A 22479-nucleotide genomic window follows, 5' to 3' on the forward strand; every position below is an offset into this window, starting at 1 on the left:
TGGCATGTAGTAAGCGAATAAATTCATCAGGGCCTAGCACACAAATGCATACAAGGTTGGGGGGAAGTAGGTTTACAGTTGTTCATACGGAAAATAATACAACGATTAATAAACAATAATAGAAGAATAAACGCTTGTGTACTCACAACTGTAAACCTACTTTTGCCCCAGACTGTATTTAAAAAATACTTGTTTTCCATTTATGGTAGATGAATAATAGCCAACACTTACATTGTGCTTCCTAAGGGCAGATTTTATCTCAACTCTACGTGCATTAATTCATTGTATCTTCACAATACTACCTGATAGCATGGTGTACAGCCGATGCAGGCGGTGGTTAGTGTGGCCACCCAGGACTGGCTCTGAGCTGTACCCCATGCTTGACAGCCTCAGGAATTATATCTCTGAATTTGTGTTTTGTAAGTGAAGTCCCGTGGGACAAAGGAGCATGTGGGGAAGCGGGGCCTGGAGCTGGGCGCATGTGTGGTTCCCCCTTCCACGGCCTCCTTGGGACAGACTCTCCACCCCCCGCCCTCCACCCCGGGCCAGTAAGGACTGCCCTGAGGCTTGTCTCTACCCCTCCCTGACGCTACTCCGTGACCACTGCTGGCCCGGGTGGGGGGTGGAGGTCACACCTCTGAGTCTCAGGGCAGGGCAGTCAGGCTGGCAGCACCACAGCACACAGCAGGCAACTGGGCAGGGGCCTCACACCACCCCAACCAGACAAGCTGTGATGCCTTCGACCCTACGAAGGGGAGACTGACGTCCTCGTCTCTGCCCGGTAGCCAGCCCCAGGTAATAGTACCACTGTTTCCTGTTTTATAAAGAGAGAAACTGAATTAGAGAAGTAACTTGACTTGGTTACGTCGACATGGCAGAGGCAGTACTGGAACCAAGACATCTGCCTCTCGAGACCATGCTCTCAGTAAGAATGCCTCAGTGCCTCGAGGCCTCTAATTTTATAAGTAAACTAGAGGCCTGGTGCACGGAAATTCATGTACAGAGGTGGAGGAGCTTATTCATCAGCCCGGCCTGGCCCCTCTCACAGTCGGGGAGCCCTCAGGGGGTGTCCTACTGACAGCTTAGGCCTGGGGAGCGGGCCTAAGCCACAGTCTGGCCTCCCTCTGTGAAAGGCAACCTGGCCTATCAGGGGAAGGCACCGCCCCAATCATCCCTCTGCTGCTGCCACTGCCGGCCATTGCAGCCATATGCCCTCGGCCTTGGCAGCCATCCCAGCTTTGTCCAGAAGGCGTCTGGAAGATGACCAGTCTATCCGGTCTAATTAGCATATCACCCTTCTTTATTAGTATGACTAGTGGCCCAGTGCATGAATTTGTGCACATTGAAAGGAAATTAATTAGAAGAAATATTTTAATATTGCTCTTTACCCTTTCTTTATAATAGAAGTGTCAACCAAATTCACAACCAACAATGACAGATCGAAACACACGTGGGATTGGCGCCAGCGAGAACTTTGTATGTATCATGCATGCATGCGTCAACTTAGCCTTTTAAAGATATAAGAATAAACTTGCTTCTTTTTTTTTTTTTTTTAATACATTTTATTGTTTTTGTACAGAGAGGAAGGGAGAGAGATACAGAGTTAGAAACATCGATGAGAGAAAGTCATCAATCAGCTGCCTATTGCACACTCCCTACTGGGGATATGCCCGCAACCAAGATACGTTGGTTCCCTTGACTGGAATCGAACCCGGGACCCTTCAGTCCCCAAGCCGACACTCTATCCATTGAGCCAAACTGGTTTCGGCTAAACTTGCTTTCTGACTTAGCTAAACTTTATCCAGCCTAACCTCTTTTTCAGGTAATTGTTAGCAACGCAGTAGTAAATATCAGCACAAAGCAGATTATTACTGTAGATCACTCAAGGAGAACAAAAGGTAAAATATTTAATAGCAGCAGTGTTTTGTTTTTTAAATATATTTTATTGATTTTTTACAGAGAGGAAGGGAGAGGGATAGAGAGTTAAAAACATTGATCAGCTGCCTCCTGCACATCTCCCACCAGGGACATTGACCACAACCAAGGCACATGCCCCTGACCGAAATCGAACCCAGGATCCCTCAGTCCCCAGGCCGATGCTCTATCCACTGAGCCACCCGGTTAGGACAATAGCAGCAGTGTTTGACTATCAATATATTCTGTGCAGTGAGAAAACCTGAAGTCATTTTCAAGGTCCACCATTTCTTACTTCTTTATAGCCGGGTCAAGTTTCTAAGCTTTATAAACCTCTGTTTTCCAAGTAATGAAAAGAAAATAGGATTCCACCAAGTCTTTTATCTACCTACTCCAGGACTCTGTGAGGATCAAATGAGATGAAGCATGGGAAAATGCTTCACAGACATTTGGTTAAAGTGTGAAATGTTTGCACCTGCTATAAAGCAAGTCGTGTTCTGAGCTGAAGAAACTCCAAGGAGGCTAGTCACTAGGGAGAGGAAGCCAGGCGTTGCTGTGTGACATCATCACCCGGCGCCCATAGTCACCATTTCCGGGTGGGGCCACGGGGTCTTGGCAGTGTTGGCTGCGATTTTGGGGGGGTGTCACCCCGGGGTAGTGGCGGGGCCTGTGTCCCACTTGGGGGAAGCCAAGTGTTGGTTTGTTGGCGCTGGGTCCATGGTGCTGGCCAGTGCATGTCATGGCAGCTTCTGTGTTGAGCATTTGCCCCCTGGTGATCAGTGCATGTCATAGGGACAGATCGGACACTTAGCATATTAGCCTTTTATTTATATAATATTTATATTTATAGACTAGTGACTCGGTGCACGGATTTGTGCACATTGAAAGGAAATTGGTTAGAAGGTGGCTGGCAGGGTGGGATTGGGCGAGATGGGCCAGACACGCCCTGGAGCCAACCTCCTGCTGTTCCTGCCTGCCTGCCGCACCGGGGTGACACCGTGGCTTGAAAGTGAGCGGGGTGCCTCTGGCAGGGGGTTCCCTGGGGCTGGCCTGCGGGGATTGAGCTGAAACAAGCTCTCTGACATCCCCTGAGGGGTCCTGGAGTGTGAGAGGTGTGGAACACAAACGCAAGTGTGCAGTAAACCGGATTCGGGCTGGCAGAGCCACAGCAACAATATAACCCACGGCCAAAGGTGGAATCATGTGGTCACGTGAGGAATCGGGCTCTCTCCTCTCTGGTTTCGGGGTGCATCACCCAAGAACTGCTGCTGCCAAGTCACTGCAGCTCAGCAGCTCCTGCATGGAGTGTCTGCTCCCCCCCCCAACCCCGGTGGTCAGTGCACGTCATAGCAACCGGTCGGACAGTCAGACACTTAGCATATTTGCCTTGGCCCTTTTTTTTTTTTTTTTTTTTTTTTTTTTTAAATATTCTATTGATTTTTTTACAGAGAGGAAGGGAGAGGGATAGAGAGCTAGAAACATTGATTAGCTGCCTCCTGCACACCCCCAACTGGGGATGTGCTCTATCCACTGAGCCAAACCGGTTTCGGCAGCATATTTGCCGTGTGTGTGTGTGTGTGTGTGTGTGTGTGTGTGTGTGTGTGTGTGTGTTATATAGATTGCCATAACATATACTTATGGACTTTTTAATTAGACAATTTATAGAAAATATTATGTAAATAACTGCCACTCAGATCTGGTAAAATTGTGAGCATGGGTTACCAAGGACCGGAATGTGGGGAGGAACTGGAAGGAGTGTGTAGCTAGCCTCCGAGGTGACCTGGATTTGAAGCTCTCAGTAGGACAGGAATGGGGGTAGGGAAAGGAAGTGGACCCATGGACCCTGGGCATCACACTCAGCAGAGGCCTCAAAGTCAGGTTCAGAGAAGTCAGCACCATTCCTCCCCGCTTCCCCCCAATCCATCTCATTCCTCTTTCCCACCGATCTGCGCCCACAGCATGAGGACAGCTTTCTCAGAGGAAGTGGTGACGAGCAGAGATCCAATGTGAGCAGCACTCTTGCCAGATGAATTATTTTTGTAATAGAGGTAAATGGGGTGGAATGCTGTGGAACGCTCTGAATATCTCTTACAGCACTGTCCTGTGTCAGGCCTGGTAGCACAGGCGCCACAATGCTCCCAGGGCATTCGCATTGTTGTCTTGTTTTGGGGGGATTGTTTTTTCTTAAGATAACAAATGTGCATGGTAAAGCAACAACAAACATACAAAAGAAAACCCGTGTAGAGGAAGTCCTCCATCCCAGAAACTGCCTGTGGCACGTCCCTTCATCTCCACACACGATTCTCACACACGCCCCACAGGGCATACACACAAGGTTCCGCATCTTGCATTGTTATTCATCCTCCTCCTAAAGGATGAATAACAAAGCACACACGTTCACAGAATTAGCGCGCCCGGCACAGTGTCTTGCACGTGGGTACTCACTGAAGAAGGCACTCTTTGATTTTAAAATTATATATTTGCCGTTGGGTAGGTGGTAGGTACGCCTTTCTCTGTTTTCTTCCCTGGCAAATTTTATTTTATGGTGCAACTTTTTCCAAAGGGAAGCATAACTTTCCCCCTTCGCATTGCTGGCCTCCTTACGTTAGCCATTGACGTGGGTGTGAATTAGGAAAGTGTAAAAGCCGTTTCTTCCTTGTCAGTGTCAGATGACACCATACTGTAAGAGAAAATACTTCAAGAAATCAAAGGGCTACTCAACTAAAACCTGTAAGGATCTAGTCCGTTCACTATAAAATTCAGAGCCCAACAAAAAAAACCCGTTCAGCCCCTCCCCCTCCTGAGCACTAATTCTCTGCCAGACGCTGCAACACCCTGGCAGCCCTCTGAGCTGTTTGTGGCTGCTGGTTTGTATTTGTTTCTGTCTTGAAGGTATAAAAGCATTTTTTAAATGTTTTTTGTTTGTTTGTTTGTTTTTTGGCAATTAGCAGGTTTTACATAAAATGCAGGACCCCAGTTTTTGAAACATCTACTGATAGCATTTCTCCAGCAAGAGGGTTTGAAGCTCAGCCCCTCTCTGCTGTGCTCGTTTGGGTCACAGGCCCACCCTTCTAAAAGGGTCAAGGTTGAGATCCCTGATCAGACCCCTTATTTGGCAATCCCATAAGTGTAGAATTTTGTGACGTTCTGTGTGATGTGTTGAGTTATTATTAAGGAAGCTTAGAGATGTGAAAAGCATGGCCAAGGTCACAAACCTAGTAAAATTGAGAGATATACCAGGCTGAAGATCCTCCCGCTCCACCTTTCCATAATTCTGAGTCGAGCATGTTGGGCATCGGTGACTCACCAGCCAGGGGTGGATGAGTTGGCTGCAGTGCCCTGCCGTTCCCAGCCACAGTGTGGGACCCGCTGCCGCCCAGCTCTGACCACCTACACATGAGTCTCCACGTTTTTTGCTCACATGACCCCCTAAAGAAACTTCAACTTTTTTTTTTATTACTTTAGAGAGAGAGAGAGGCATCAATTTGTTGTTCCACTTACTTATTCATTGGTTGTTTCTTGTACATGCCCTGACACAGGATTGAACCCGCAACCTTGGTGTATCAGGATGATGCTGTAATCAACTGAGCTACCCAGTCAGGGCAAGAAACTCCAACTTTAAAAAGTGACATAAAATTCTTCATCATAATTTTAAAGTTTATAATACATTTTCTTTATTTTAATATATTTTATTGAATTTTTTACAGAGAGGAAGGGAGAGGGATAGAAAGTTAAAAACATTGATGAGAGAAACATCAATCAGCTGCCTTCTGTACACCGCCCACTGGAGATGTGCCCACAACCAAGGTACATGCCCTTCATCGGAATCGAACTCGGGATCCTTGAGTCCGCAGGCTGACACTCTATCCACTGAGCCAAACTGGTTAGGGCTAGAATACATTTTCGAGCTCCTTATAAATGTTGACTCTTTGAAATAAAACTATTATATCATTTTAAGTGTGTCAAGTGATATGTAAATACCTTAATGATTTGATAAGCACTAGCATTCATCTTAAAAATATGTTTTTTAATATTTAAAAATTTTACATTTTTCCTGTCTTTTACCCCTTGAACTTGAATTCCCATTCCACTTCCATGTTTTATAATTTTTTATTGGTCATCCTATTATATATCTCAGCCAAAAATATGTAAATAAAAATTAAATAAACTTTTCTTGTGACTAAAGCTCTAAGTGTATAAATTTTTTTCTTCTGGAATGTACCATTAAAAGTATTGGTGATGATTAGTCAATACAAGAAATTTAAATATAATTTTATGAATAATCATACATATGTTTTTCATGGCATTGCCTCTCTTTTTAAAAACATATATATTGCCAAAGCCGGTTTGGCTTAGTCGATAGAGCATCAGCCTGCGGACTGAAAGGTTCCGGGTTCGATTCCGGTCAAGGGCATGTACCTTGGTTGCGGGCACATCCTCAGTAGGGGATGTGCAGGAGGCGGCTGATCGATGTCTCTTTCTCATTTATGTTTCTAACTCTCTATCCCTCTCTCTTCCTCTCTGTAAAAAATCAATAAAATATATATTTAAAAAAACAAAAACAAAAAAACATATTTTTATTGATTTCAGAGAGGAAGGGAGAGATAGAAACATCAATGATGAGAATCATTGATTGGCTGCCTCCTGCACGCCCCCTACTGGGGATGGAGCCCACAACCTACGGTAAACATGTGCCTGACTGGGAATTGAACCATGACCTCCTGGTTCATAGGTCAATGCTCAACCACTGAGCCACACCGGGTGAGCATGCACAATTGCCTCTGTTAAGATGTGCTAAATGGTATTGATTTTTTCATTAGCATGTATCTGTAGATGAATATTTATGCTTACTAATAAAATGTGATAGGACTCAGCATCAATTTTATTCCAGATTTTTTGTTTTTATGGGTATAATCCCTGAGAAACGTGATTCGTATAAATAAGAAATATAGTTTTGTTAGAGCAGTTGTTCTTTGAACTCCTTCTAAGTTATATGCTCCAAATCACATTGATCTACTGTCTAATTTTTTTTTCAAAGCAAATGAAAATCATCAGACTTGCAAGAGCAGATACAACTTGCAAGTGTTCCCCCTACCCGGTAAACCAGGTTTCCTTAACTAAGTGCAATAAAGCAGAGAGGTTTTATGATTTTTATTTCCTTTGCCTATTATCCATTTCATTAAAGTTTCAAATGTATAAATATAATACATAGAATTCTCTCAAAATTTAAAAATAATTAAATATCTCAACCTCTGGGAAGTTTTCCAACAAAGGCTTTACCAAGACTTACCTAATGATGATTATGCTTGTAATTCTTTTATGTGCTTAGTTATCTTGTTTAACCCAGAACACTCAAATGGTTGGGGACATCTAAATATTATTTCATTACACCTTTGCCGAAACAATATATATATATTTTAATATATTTTATCGATTTTTTTACAGAGAGGAAGGGAGAGAGATAGAGAGCTAGAAACGTCGATGAGAATGAAAGAGAAACATCGACCAGTTGCCTCTTGCGCACCCCCTACCGGGGATCTGCCCGCAACCAAGGTACATGCCCTTGACCGGAATCGAACCTGGCACCTTTCAGTCTGCAGACCGACGCTCGACCACTGAGCCAAACCGGTTTTGGCCGAAACAATATTTTCTTACCAAAAGACTTATTTTATGTGTACTTCAAAGCCATTTTCATCTAAAACTTGGAGCTACAGTTTGCCTCATTTAATTTATGATACATGTCCATGTAGTTAATGGCACATCCTAGAGTATTGAGGCTAGCAGAAAATAATTACATATAATTGGGGGGGGGGTAATTTTCTAAATTCAGGACACCCAGCGGAGGACTGTAAGTGTTCCCCTCGCCCCCTAGACAGGTTTCTTAAGAAAGTGCAGGAAAGCAGGGAGGGGTTGAAAGCTCCTCACGTTGGTGACTCACCGTGTGGTGCGTGGGACCGTGGGGCTTTCTGCACCCAGGCCGGTGCACCCAGAGGGTGGGGAGTGAATCAGCACTCTTCCGTGGGATGGGAGGAAAGGGCCTGTGAAACAGAAGGTCTGTTCATGGGTTCCTTAAAACATCTGGGCCTGCTGCCCGCTGCAAGACCTCCTGGATGTGTATTGCAATGGGAAGACCACTAGTTTATAGACCGGGCCGTCTTCTGTAAGGTTAAATCTTTACAAATTGTTTCTGTGGTTATTTGGTTTATTCAGAGTGACTCCTCTTGATAAGGTTTTATAATTTTAAATTTTTTTTATTGATTTCAGAGAGGAAGGGAGAGGGAGAGACAGAAACATCAATGATCCACTGCCTTCTACACTTCACCTACTAGGAATCGAGCCCACAACCCAGGCATGTGCCCTGACTTCCTGGTTCAAAGGTCGATGCTCAACAACTGAGCCACGCTGGCCGGGGAGGCTTTATAATTTTTATTTCCTTTGCCCAGTATCCAATTCATTAAAATTGTCAAATGTAGAAATATAATACATAGATTCTCTAAAAATTTTTAAATATTTAAACCACCACCAACCCAAGTGCTTTATTTTTTTCTCTTTCAACAACCAGGATGAAATGTTCAGACGGAGTTTCCTTTCCCAGAGCTAGTCTTAGGTTTGTTTGTTTGTTTTTTGTTTTTTAATTTTTTTTATTAAATTATTATCTGTGTACATATACCATTGCCCCCCCCATACATACCCTCCCTCCCCAGAGTAGTCTTAGGTTTTGCTGAGAGGAGAATATTTAGTCCCACCCAGGCTGTCTCAAGTATCAATAATATTTACTTAGTTAATGCCTTTATTATATAATTCAGTCATAACTTCATTACTTCAATTTAGCTAACATATATATGCCCTTTTAATTGTCCATATTAATTAATGCTCATAAAAGAAAAACAAGCAAGCACAGGATCAACACCCGGAATATACAGATCAATCCATGTTAAGACTTAAGCAATTCGGAGATTATGAATTTAACAATTAAGTTCAGTAGTAATCAGACAACTACAAACTAAAAACGGTAAGTCCCGCCCCGTTTCCACCTGCAAACCTGAGGCCAGGGTCTGTACAGGAGGTGCAGGATGGGAGCCGCTGGCAGAGGGAGGAGGACGCCGGGCGCAGGGGCAGGACTTAAGTTGAAGGTCTAGCTTTGCGCCGCGGCGGTGTAGTCCATGAGATTTATCTGACACGCGATTATTGTTAATTAAAAAATAAGTAGTTGAAGGTCTACATTTTTACCAAGTTTCTGTGGTAAGTTTACTGGGTTTGAGGGGACAGTTGGCACGCATCTGTCCTGGATATCTAATACTGATTGATCAGTTTTTATACCCCAAAACAAAGCGACGAAACTAATGGCATTGAATGGAAAGACAGCTGAGTTTATTTTAATGGTTTTGTTTACAAATCTCATAATTGTCCGCTCGTTGTGGATGGTGGGCGACAGTCTGAATGTGAGTCCAGACCGAGCGGCCGGTGCTTCCGGGAAGGGACTCGGTGGCACCTTCTCACCGGAGAGCCGGCTCCGACCCGCTCCGGCCCGGGGGCACTCATGCCCCATGTGACTCCCCGGGGCTGTGGGCGTGGCCTCGGGCTCGTCCAATAGGCACGTCCGCGGGCGGGCACGTTCTCCAGCCTGGGCGGGGCTTCCTGCGGCTTGCGCTGTCACTGGCGGAAAATGGGACGCTGCGCGGTGAGGCCAAGCTCAAACCCCCTGCCGCTCCTCGGCTGTCTGACCCCGGGCCGGGCTGTCCGGTGCGGCTGTGACTCCTGGGGTCAGGTGACTGCGGACCCGGTATCCGCACATTTGCACCCCGCACTGACCGCCTGCCTCCACCTGGCTGGCCTTGCCATTGTCCCGTATCCAACCTTCTCGCACCGGAGCACACGCAGTCCACTGACAAAACTATCCCTGCTTCTGCCCCGCAGCTTCCAAGTGCCAGATGATGGAGGAGCGCGCCAACCTGATGCACATGATGAAACTCAGCATCAAGGTCTTGCTCCAGTCCGCTCTGAGCCTGGGTCGCAGCCTGGATGCGGACCACGCCCCCTTGCAGCAGTTTTTCGTGGTGATGGAGCACTGCCTCAAGCATGGACTGAAAGGTGAGCCTGGGGCACCAGGAGCTCACAGCATGTATCCATCAGTGCAGAACATTGTTCTGGTGCTAGGATCACAGCAATGTACAAACACAAGCTCCTGCCTGCAAGATGGGACATTCTTGAGCAATGCTGTCCAATAAAATAGTCATGCAAGCCAGATGTACATTTTTTTAAATTTTAAAATATTTTTTTTGATTTTTTTTTATTAAATTATTATCTGTGTACATATTTTAATATTGCCCCTCCTCCCATACATACCCTCCCTCCCCAGAGTTTTGTGTCCATTAGTTGTACTTATATGCATGTATACAAGTCCTTCGGTTGATCTCTTATCTCCCCCAGATTAAATTTTAAAATATTTTTATTTCAGAGAGGAAGGGAGAAGGAGAGAGAGACAGACACATCAATAATGAGAATAATTGGCTGCTTCCTGCTCGCCCCCCACTGGGGATCAGGCCTGCAAACCCTGCATGTACCTTTGACTAGAATCAAACCAGGGACCCTTCAGTCTGCAGGCCAATGCTCTATCCACTGAGACAAACTAGCTGGGGCCAATTTTTAATGTTCCAGTACACAGTTTTAAAAAATTAAAGAAAACAACTAAAATTAGTTTTAATGGTATATTTTATTGAACTGAACATATCCAAAATATTGTGATACATAATCAGTCTTTAAAAACCTTATTAATGAGATATTTTGCATTCTTTTTTATACTAAGGCTTAAAGATCCGCTGTGTTTTACATTTATAGCATGTCTCATTGCACTAGCATTTGAACAAGTGTTCAGTAGCACATGTGGCTAGTGATACCCTTGGACAGCACAGTTCCAGACCAGGAGGTAGATGATAAATGCAGGAACAAACCAACGTAATTATAAAATGCTACAAATTCAAGGAAGCAAAATGGGTTAAATGATAGAGAATCAAAGAGAAAACCTTTCAGCTGGGACAAAAGGGGACAGTTTTTCTGGGGAGGTGAAATGTCAACTGAGACATACGGGAGAGGGAGGAGTCAGTTATGAAAAGATCAGGGGGAAGCAAAAAGCAGGAACAAAAAGCAGGTTAAGGGTCCTGAGTGGGACCACCCTTGGCCTGAGGAAGAGATCAGGAAGCTGAAGGGTGCTGAGAGGAAAGTAGGACGGGCTAGAACAGGTAGGACTTTACAGGTGAAGAATTGGGTTTTATTCTGAGAGTACTGGGAAGATTTTAAGCAAGGGGAAACGTGATCTGATTTCCTTTCATAACAGACCCCCAGCAGCGCGGAGTTGGGATTGAAGGGTGACAGTATTAGGAGCAGGAGACTCAGGAGGAGGTTGTTGCAGCAGTTCAGGTGAGGATGGTAGTGATGGCCATTTGAAGTGAAGTGTTGGTTTTGGCATCAGGTAGGAAGGAAAAAGGGGAGGATTTCACAGGGATCATATTTTATCTCCTAGGCAGTAAACAACCTGGAGAAAGAGCACAGTAGGTGCATCAGAGAATCCCTGTTTCCAGAAGAGGGGAGAGCTCATTTGTTACTTACAGTAGCTCTCCCAGTCCCAAGACTAAATCTGAAGCATTAAAGCAGAAGGATTACATCTGAAGTATTTATTTGGCTTTTGGAAGAGAGACCATGGACCCCCTGAAGACATTTTACACCTATTCTTATGACTAACACTTTTGTTTTCCCTTTTAGTTAAGAAGAGTTTTATTGGCCAAAATAAATCTTTCTTTGGTCCTTTGGAGATGGTGGAGAAACTTTGTCCAGAAGCATCAGATATAGCCACTAGTGTCAGAAATCTCCCAGAATTAAAGTGAGTAAGAAGTCATCACACGGTCTTGATATTTAGAATTCCTTGCTGATAAAACATTTCTAATTTAAAACAAAGTGCATGAGCCACATTCAGGGACAGTGTCTGGCTGGTATGGCTCAATGGTTGAATGTCAACCCATAAACCAAGAGCTCATGGTTGGATTTCCAATCAGGGCACACACCCTGATTGCAGGCTCGATGTCCGGTGGCGGGGCATACAGGAGGCAGCCAATCGATGATTCTCATTCATTATTGATGTTTCTCTCTCTCTCCCTCTTCCTTCCTCTCCCTGAAATCAATTAAAAAAAAAAAAAAAAAAAAAACTCTCTCCCTTTCTCTCTGTAAAAAAATCAATAAAATATATTAAAAAAAAAAAAAGTAAGAAAAATTTAAGTCAAACTGTACATTCTGTTCTGTAGGCTTTTCCCCCCATTTCATATTAGATTTTAGACCTCTTTCCATATCAGATGCTCATCCACATCACTTTTGAAATGGGCATAGCTGTATGTTATCTAGCTCATATTTAACGCCTCTTTGGGCTTCATAGCTGTCTTCCACTGCTCATCCTCCAAATAGTGCAGTGGTGACCCTCCCAAGCATCCCTTGTACATGCTGGTCACTTCCTGAGGCTATATTCCTAGATGTAGGATTTGGATAACCAGCCATCACCCACCTGCTGCTGGAAGAGTTGTGACAGTTTACACCCCACTGAGCAGCCTGTGTTAGTGTCCATTTCCCACCATATCCCAACATTAATGCCTTTGTCCCTATATTGTTTTCTTCCCTTTTCTCTGGTTCTTTTTTCCCCTCCTCATTTATTTTTGGGGGGTGATGTGGGGTTTCGTATTGATGAAGTTAGATGAGCCCTGAGGCCACTGGGTGCACAGCCAGGCTGTGGCCTAAGAGTGCGCTTGCGTGCAGACACTGATGACAGCGGTGCCTCTGTACTCCCGAGTGTCACAATGCACTTACTCTGCTCGAAAAGAATCTTGTTTTCCTTAAGCAGTGTGAGGTCTATAGTAGGGAGGCTTTTGTTGTTTGTTTTCTAAGGTTTAAAACAGGCCTTTTGAAGTTTGCACCTTTGAGATTGGTTGCACAACATTGTGAATGCACTTAACATTACCAACCAATCCACTTAAAAAGATAAATTTTATTTCATACGTTTTCTTCCACAATTATTTTTTAAAGTATATTTTTATTGATTTCAGAGAGGAAGGGAGAAGGAGAGGGAGAGAGAGAGAGAGAGAGAGAGAGAGAGAGAGAGAGAGAGAGAGAGAGAAACATCAATGATGAGAGAGAATCATCAATCGGCTGCCTCACCCTAGCTGGTTTGTGACAACCAGCCTAGCCTAGGGGTCCCTATGCCTAACCTTGGCAAGCGCTAACCTAGCCTAGGTGACCCCTAGCTGAACTGGGCCTAAACTGGCAGTCGGACATCCCTCGATGGGTCCCAGATTGGAGAGGTGCAGGCTGGGCTGAGGAACAACCTCCCCTCCCCACCCCCTGCATGAATTTTGTGTACCGGACCTCTAGTCCTATATAATAAAAGGATTGTATGCAAATGACTGAATGGCGAATGACTGGTTGCTATGATGCACACTGACCACCAGGGGGCAGATACTCAATGCAGGAGCTGCCCCCTGGTGGTCAGTGCGTTCTGTCAGGGGGAGCACCGCTCCGAAGCTGGGCTCACGGCTGACAAGTGCAGCAGTGGTGGTGGAAGTCTCTCCTGCCTCCATGGCATTGCGGGGAGTGGGCCTACGCCATCAGTTGGACATCCCCTGAGGGCCCCTGGGCTGTAAGAGGGCACAGCCTGCTCTGAGGGTCCCGTTCCCTCCCAAGTGCATGAATTTCGTGCACCAGGCCTCTCGTTATGCCATAACAGTTTGTTTCTCTGTTTGAATTCTAGGACAGCTGTGGGAAGAGGCAGAGCTTGGCTTTATCTTGCACTCATGCAAAAGAAACTGGCAGATTATCTGAAAGTGCTGATAGACAATAAACATCTCTTAAGGTAATTCATCACCTATCTTTGCTTGTCTTGCTTTGAATTAAAATAAGAGTTTATAATGTATAGAGCTTTTATTCAAATTATTATTAGTCATAAATATTCTCTGGCTTAGTTTTAAAAGTTCTATTCATTTTTTTGAGCATGGGTATCTCAAAGTTGATATGAATGGCTGAAGATTTATATTACTTTTCATTTTATAAAAGTCATTTTAAAGATAATTTTTCAGAAATACCTAAGGTTAGGTAGTTGACAGTATACTCCATTAAATTTCAGCAAAATTGTATTTATTAGATTGGATAATGACAGGGAAAAATTATTTTAGGACTAAATGCCTTTTTTTTAATATCTTACCGATTTTAGGATTCCATATACAATTTATAAAATTTTATCTCTTAGCATCAGTAAAGACTGACAGGCTATCTCTGATATTTGACTAGTTCATATATATTTTTTATATATTTTTAATGATTTCAGAGAGGAAGGGAGAGGAAGAGAGAACTAGAAACATCAGTGATGAGAGAAAATCATTGATTGGCTGCCTTCTGTTCACTCCCTCCTGGGGATTGAGTCCGCAGCCCAGCTATGTGCCCTTGACTGGAATCAAACCTGAGACCCGTCAGTCTGCTCTGTCCCCTGAGCCAAACCAAGTAGGGCTAACTGTTTTACATTTGTTATTTATAACTATAAGCAAAAATAATCATTATGAAAGGAATTTTCTCTAAAATATGAGAATTCATAAGGGAAAAATCTCTCTAGAGTTAATTCTCTTATCTAATTGAGATAAAAATAAATTTTATAGTATGGCCTACTACAAATTTTTCTTTGTTTTCAAGTCATGGTTTATTATTGAATATTCTTTACATGATAAATACGGATTTCAAGTATGTCATGTCCTTTGTACTCTGAGCACAGTTGCACTGAGTAACTTTGAGTTACAGATTTTGTCTAAAAAATCGATTCTTAAGATAGTAAGTTCACACACACACACACACACACACACACACAATGTAATGGTAAATTAGCAGATTAGTGGTGACCGGATGCAGGCAGTGACGGGCTGACATCCCACTACAAACAGCCGCGGTGGCCGCTGTCAGGAAGGCGAGCAGCCGGGGCTGCCCCGGGGGCCTGTGGAAGAGGGAGGGCTTCATTCCTGGCTGAGGGAGTGTCCCAGCGATATGGAAGGAGGGGCTGTAGGGACAGGAGGGGCAGATGGTCAGGAATGTAGGAGCCAGGAGGAGAGGAGAAGGGCTGGGTCCAGGGCCCAGATGGCAGAGTTCACCGCAGACCAGAGGCAGGAGGAGGGGAAACGGCAACTTGCAGCGAGAGAGGGAGGTGAAAGGGAAGGAAGTTCGCACAGGGCGCTGCTGGCAGTCAGGCCATGAGCTGAGCCTTGGGAAGGCAGGTTGGGGTGGGGAGAAGGGGTGGTGAGGACATTCCTGAATGGCTCCCCTGGCCACCAATCTCTTGCAGTGAGTTTTATGAGCCAGAGGCATTAATGATGGAGGAAGAGGGGATGGTGCTCGTCGGTCTGCTGGTGGGACTCAATGTTCTCGATGCCAATCTCTGCTTAAAAGGAGAAGACTTGGATTCTCAGGTAAAGCGGGGATTTGGATCCTGATGGAATAACTTCCCTAGGCCAGGGATTTTATGTAGGATCTGCAGACGGTGCTGAACCTCAGGCAGGCACAGCGGGCGTCTGACCGAAGGCTGAGCTGGGGAAACAGGGAAGCAGGGGGAAGGGTGAGGAGAGCTGGCAGGGGCTCACAGAAAGCACGCGTGCTTGTGGGCAGGAAGAGCTCCACGGCTGGAGTCAGAGGCACCACGGGAGGCGAAGGTGAGGCGGGTCCAGATGCTGGGCCCGAGTCAGGCCGAAGCTTTAACATGGCCCTGAGCTTTGAGAAGCTCTGGGAGGTCTTTAGGCAGTGAAATGGTCAGGTCAGGGCTTGAGAACAGTCAATCTCTCATCCATGCTGTGAGTTAAAAGTGGCCAAGAACAGACACAGTAAAACATTGAGCTGATAAGCCTGTAAGTCCAGAAGGTTGGATGAGAAGTGGGGAGAGAGAGTCAGGAGAGGTTTGGAAGTCAGGTTAATAAAATGGGGCACAAATGAAAGTATTGAGTAAGGAGCAGAGAGGTGGGACAACCCGCTTAGGATGGGAGCAGGTGACCAGGGTTGAGGCGTAAACTCCTGGTGCCTGAGCGGGACAGACACCCTGACCCATCCCTCCCTTGACCCCTCTTCAGGGCAAGAAGGGCCTCTGCCCACCACATGTTTAGACCTGAAGACTCTAAAGTAGGGGTGTCGAACTCAATCAGAGAAGGGGCCAAAATCTAAAATCCAGCCTAAATCGCGGGCCGAATGGTTTACTGAACAGTCATAAACTGACAATGTCATAAATTGACAGCAGAGTGCAGTGATGACAGCGCGGTGCGGGCCACATTGCAAGGCCTGGCGGGCTGGATTTGGCCCGTGGGCCTTGTGTTTGACACATGTGCTCTAAAGCTTCCCTAATCCCTCTGCACCCAGGCCAGCTTTTTCCCCCTCCAATAGTTTTGTTGTTTTTGTGTATTGAACAAATTTTTTTAAATACAGAGGTATGTTTTTGCCCTGGCTGGTTTGGCTCAGTGGATAGAGCATTGGCCCACAGACTGAGGGGTCCAGGGTTTGATTTCAGTGAAGATCCTGGCCGTGGTCAGGGTGGGTACAGGAGACAGCCTATCAGCGTGTATCTCTGACATCAGTGTTTCTCTCTCTCTGTCTCTCCCCGTCCCTTCCACTCTCTCTAAAAATTAATGGAAAAATACCCTGGTGTGAGGATTAACAAAAATGTAGAAATAAATACAGAGGTGTATTTTTGAAAAGAAACTAAATATCACACATAATCCCATTACAAACAGATAACTAATTCAGTGTCACTTTTTAGTAGGTGTTACAGCCCTCCTATTAGGATCTTTGTACGTATGTTTGTGTGTGGTTTTAGAGAGAGACGTTTGAAGTTTTTTGTTTGTTTGTTTGTTTGTTTTATTGATTATGGTCTCACATAATTGTCCTCATCCCCCCATTCCCATCCCAAACCCCTCCCTACATATGCCCCCACCCCCCTGTTGTCCATGGCCACTGGCTAGGCCCATATGTATGCACACAAGTCCTTTGGTTGATCTCGGAGTTGTTTTGTTTTTTTGTTTTTTTTAATCAAAATACGGTTATTTATCTAAAAAAATATATATGGTTATTTAAAGCACAGTAAGTAATTTTTTTAAGGAACATATCCCACATAGCCCCAGTGTCACTAAGATGTAAGCCATTTTAAGTGGCTGCATAGTATTCCATTTTATGACTGTACCATATTTATTTAACCAATGCTTATTAACTTGTTTCCATTGTTTAACAATATTATGAACAACCTCATACTTCTTTGTACTCTTGTCCATTATTTATATCCTTTATATCCTTTTCCGAGTCCAGCATGGAGAGAGGCGGCTGGGGATTGAGAAATGAAGGCAAAGCGTGTTCCCAGGGCGTGGCTTGCCTGTGCCTTGGGTTCAGCTGACAATAATTAAAGAATGCCCACGTGCCTTCCCAGTCTCTGTCTACAGAAAGAACTGAATTAAAGTGAATTTATGCCGAAACCGGTTTGGCTCCGTGGATAGAGTATCAGCCTGTGGACTCAAGGGTCCTGGATTCAATTCCGGTCAGGGGCATGTGCCTTGGTTGCGGGCACATCCCCAGTGGGGGTGTGCAGGAGGCAGCTGATTGATGTTTCTCTCTCATCAATGTTTCTACCCTGTTTCCCCGAAAATAAGACAGCGTCTTATATTAATTTTTGCTCTCAAAGATGTGCTAGGTCTTATTTTCAGGCGATGTCTTATTTTTCCATGAAGAAGAATACAGTACACATTTATTGTTAAATGAAAATAAAGGAAATTTATTACCTGTATACAGTACGGTAATACGGTAGTTGTCAACACAAACCAGACAAACTGTGAATCTTACAGTATCAAGAATTTACTCATTTATTCAATGACAATCATTTAATCATCTTCTGGAACATCATCATAACAATCCAATTCCTGAATTTCCTGGTAAATTTCTTGTGACTCCATTTCTTTCAGAATCAGTGGAACAAATCTCTCATGTTTAGCCTTGGGGGGGGCCTTATTTTGGGGGGATGCCTTATATTTCACTCAGAAGGAAACCTGTAAGTAGTTCTTATTTTCGGAGGATGTCTTATTTTCGGGGAAACATGGTAGCTCTCTACCCTCTCCCTTCCTCTCTGTAAAATATCAATAAAAAAATATATATTTTTTAAATAAAGTGATTTTATAACAACTTTGCCTTTTCCCCAGGCTTTCTATTGATGTTGTTGAAGGCAGTTTGGCCAGTGTGTACTGGATTTTGAATAAACTCTGTATCCTGAAGAAAAAAAAATCCCATCTTTATCATGTGTGAAATATCTGAAATACACTGGAGTTTATTTTTGGACTCTCTGTTTAGTCTCTGGATCTCTTTATCCCTACGCCAGGAGCACAGGCTTTTAATTTCTAGAGCCATATGTGGTGATGTTTTGCTTTTGGTTTTATTTTTGGTTTTTTGGTGTGTTTTTTTATTTTAATCCTCACCTGAGGATATTTTTCCTTTTCAGAGAGTAGAAGGAAGGGATGGAGGAGGGGAGAGAGAGAAATATCAATGTGAGGGAGATACATTGACCAGTTGCATCCTGCCCCAATCTGGGGCAGAGAGCGAACCCGTATCCAAGGTTCATGCCTTTGACTGGGAATTGAACCCACAACCCTCCAGTGCACAGGCCAATGTTCTAACCATTTAGCACACCAGCCAGGGCCCACATGGTTTGTTTTCTACTCTGGTAGTTCACCTCTTGCCCACTTTGTTACACTTTTTTCAATATAGTTCAGGCTGTCCATTCTGCCAGCTCAACTTGAACATCATTTTGTCAAATTCCAAAATAAAGATTGGGAATTGTATTTAATAATAGATGTGTTTGAGCCCCTGTTCTGTTCTTTAACGCAGTGCCTCTCATCTGTCACCATAAAGTGTAAGGATTGTGTTAACCTCATAAAATACGCTGGACAGTATCCTTTTTCCTGTTTTCTGCAGCAGTTCATCAGAGCAGGGTTATTTTTCTTTGAAGGCTTGCTGGTAGGACCACTTCTAATACCTTTGTTGGTCCTAGTTCTTTTATCACATTAAGTTTTTTCATGACCTTGTAGTGTATTGGTTTCTTATGACTTAGGACTATGTTTTTAGTCATTTAAATTTTTCCATAAGTCATTTGTTTCATTCAGATCAATTATCATATGAGCATATTCTCCTACAACATCCTAACATCTCACCTTTCTCACATGTAATATGCACTTGCTGAATACTGATCATACTTTGTAGAGGTTAGTCTTCTTTGTTGAACTCGAAGAAGCAGCTGTTGTTTGTATTAATTCTGCTTTGGGAGGAAGGTTTTATTTACTTGTCCATTCATTTCTACTTTGGATATTCTTTCTCATTCTTTATGTTGGTTTTTTCATTTGAATTTATATTTTTCCATTGTGTGTGTGTGTGTTTTTTTTTTTATTATTTCAATAGTACATGCTTCTTGAAAAAAAACATTTATTAATACAAAAGCACGAAAAGCCAAAACTGATTTGGCTCAGTGGATAGAGCGTCGGCCTGCAGACTGAAAGGTCCCGGGTTCGATTCTGGTCAAGGACATATACCTTGGTTGCGGACACATGTACCTTGGTTGCGGGCACATTCCCAGCAGGGGGTGTGCAAGAGGCAGCTGATGGATGATTCTCTCTCATCGATGTTTCTAATTCTCTATCCCTCTCTCTTCCTCTCTGTAAAAATCAATAAAGTATATTAAAAAAAAAAAAAGCACGAAAAGTGAAATTCAAACTGCCCTTTTCACTCAGCCAAGCCTGTACCCTTTCCAATCTCAGACTTCTCAAGGGATGTCTGACTACCCATTTAGGCCTGGTGAGATAGGGCCTAAATGGGCAGTCAGACATCCCTCTCACAATCCAGGACTGCTGGCTCCCAACTGCTTGCCTGCCTGCCTGCCTGATTGCCCCTAACCGCTTCTGCCAGCTAGCCTGATCACCCCCTAACTACTCCCCTGCTAGCCTGACTGACGCCTAACTGCTCTGCTACCAACACAATTGCCCTTAACTGCCCTCCCCTACCGGCCTGGTCACCCCTAACTGCCCTCCCCTGCTGGCCCAGTCACCCCTAACTTCCCTCCCCTGCCAGCCTGATCACCCCCAACTGCCCTCCTCTGAAGGCCTGATCACCCACAAATGCCCACCCCTGCCGGCCATCTTGTGGTGTCCATCTTGTGTCCACATGGGGACAGCCATCTTTGACCACAAGGGAACGGCCATCCTGTGTGTTGGAGTGAAGGTCAATTTGCGTATTACCTCTTTATTATATAGGATTATATAGGATAGGTTTTGGTTCAAATTCAATGTTTTATGGTTTTTCTCTTTCTGTGTAACAAGTCATCAGGCACATGAACAGTAACACTCACTGATCTCACAATTGGGGGTTTGGGCTCAGCGAGGCCCTTCCTCCTATGAGCGCAGTTGTTTGGTGCCGCAGGCAGCACGCAGGCTGGGAGAGGCCGAGGGGCTCCATGAACTGGCCTGGAGCAGCAGGTGCTTCTTGACCTCTCAGTCCCCTGGTGGTCTTCCCACTCGGGGTCCAGCATGATGGCTTCAGCTCGGCCAGACTTCTTTCATGGCAGCCGAGGATTCAAAGGTCTGTGCCCCGAGAGGAAGGGCTAGGCAGAAGCTGGTATTGCCTCGTTAGCCTGCTGTAGAGTCATAGCCATCGTTTCTGCTGCTTGCTACAACACAGAATTTGTTTTAATCCACGTTTTTTATTGATTCTTAGAGAAGAAGGGAAAGAGAGAGAGAAACATCACTCTTCTGCCTTGTGTGCATGCCCTGACCAGGGATCGAACCTGCAATCTGGGTATGTGTCCTGACCGGGAATCAAACCTGCCACATTTTGGTATACAGGTGGCTCTAACCAACTGAGCCACCTGGCCAGAGCATGTTTCTGCTGTTTTCAGCCAGAGCCCTCATCAAGACCGGCACGAAGGCCGCCAGGATCAAGGGGCAGGAGCATGGATTAGTGGAGGTGCTGCAGAGATGTTACAGAAACCATCCTGCATAGCTTTGGCTTTAACACAAGTGGAATTGTGATAAGGAATTTAATGTTGTGCTTGTTATTCTTTGACTTAAAATTTTATCCTGGAACTTCCTTTGTGTAACTGCATTTCCATCTGCTGCATTCTTTGGTATGCTCCCGAGGGTTCTGTGATATGGCTGTAAAATGATTTTAAACATTTATCAGTGGACACAATATTCTTATATTTCAAATAGGAATAGCTTTGCTGAAACCGGTTTGGCTCAGTGTATAGAGCATCGGACTGCGGACTGAGGGTCCCGGGTTCGATTCCGGTCAAGGGCATGTACCTTGGTTGCAGGCACATCCCCATTGGGGGGTGTGCAGGAGGCAGCTGACTGATGTTTCTCTCTCATCAATGTTTCTAACTCTCTATCCCTCTCTCTCTTCCTCACTGTAAAAAGTCAATAAAATATATATATATATATTTTTAAAAAGGATTAGCTTCACTTACACTGCAGTGGATGATGGCAGACTAGGGCCCTCACTCCCTCTCTCTCAGGTGCTTTATTTCTGGACGAAGCCCTTGACCTTGAGACGTGTGAGGGGCCTTCACCCACTCGGTGCCCGCAGCAGCGGAGGATTTTCCTGGCGTACAATGGGCCATTCCCCCAGTCCCAGAGCAGGGGTCAGAGTCTTAGCGAAGGTCGCCGTTTTCGTCCAAAGCCACGGTCTCTCCTTTTTTATTACTTGGCACCCAAAGAACTTGGTTGATCTTTTGTCAGCAACTTGATTATTGAATAAATAATACAAAACTAGCCGAAACCGGTTTGGATCAGTGGTAGAGCACTGGCCTGCGGACTGAAGGGTCCCAGGTTTGATTCCGGTCAAGGGCATGTACCTTGGTTGCGGGCACTTCTCCGGTAGGGGGTGTGCAGGAGGCAGCTGGTCGATGTTTCTTTCTCATTTATGTTTCTAGCTCTCTATCCCTCTCCCTTCCTCTCTGTAAAAAATCAATAAAATATATCTTTTAAGAAAAATAAAATAACACAAAACTAATCTTAACTAAGTGGTAACATTTTAAAATATTCCTTTAAATTTTGATTTTTAGTAAGTTTTTCTTCTACAAGGGAGTGGTGGGGTAATTTTTTCTTGACTTGTTTGATTGATTGCTATTTTATAGAGCTGTTTAACCTAAGTATTTGTAGGAAAGAGACGGGGAATGTAAATACCGGAATTTTAAAGATTGTAAGGCTTGTGTGGAAAGTGATTTTTTGGTTAAACGTGTGCGTTTTACATTGAACAGGTTGGAGTGATCGACTTTTCCCTCTATCTTAAGGATATGCAGGATCTTGATGGTGGCAAAGAGTAAGTACTGGATTGCATGCTGCTGTTCACATTATTAGTGAAATCCCAGCAAAGAATGCCACATTTGTTTTAGCCTTGTTTGAAATTCTAGTTTTTATTTCTCTGCTTTGAATTACAGAGGTGATACATTAATTTTCCCATTGTTTAAGGAATTGTTCTCTACAGAAT

At 44.3% G+C, this 22479-nt stretch overlaps 1 protein-coding gene across 1 annotated transcript in view; it reads left to right on the top strand.

The window, feature by feature from the left end:
• Positions 1-22479, top strand: part of RUFY1 (RUN and FYVE domain containing 1) — a 62296-nt gene that overhangs the window by 1584 nt on the left and 38233 nt on the right. Inside the window, exons 2-6 of the mRNA XM_084885222.1 lie at positions 9832-10005; positions 11674-11791; positions 13700-13801; positions 15272-15395; positions 22250-22311. Of these exons, the coding sequence (XP_084741348.1) occupies positions 9832-10005; positions 11674-11791; positions 13700-13801; positions 15272-15395; positions 22250-22311 (580 nt within the window). The remainder of the gene's footprint in view (positions 1-9831; positions 10006-11673; positions 11792-13699; positions 13802-15271; positions 15396-22249; positions 22312-22479) is intronic.

Source organism: Pipistrellus hanaki (genome assembly GCF_964339955.1).
Source record: "Pipistrellus hanaki genome assembly, chromosome: 5".
NCBI lineage: Eukaryota > Metazoa > Chordata > Mammalia > Chiroptera > Vespertilionidae > Pipistrellus > Pipistrellus hanaki.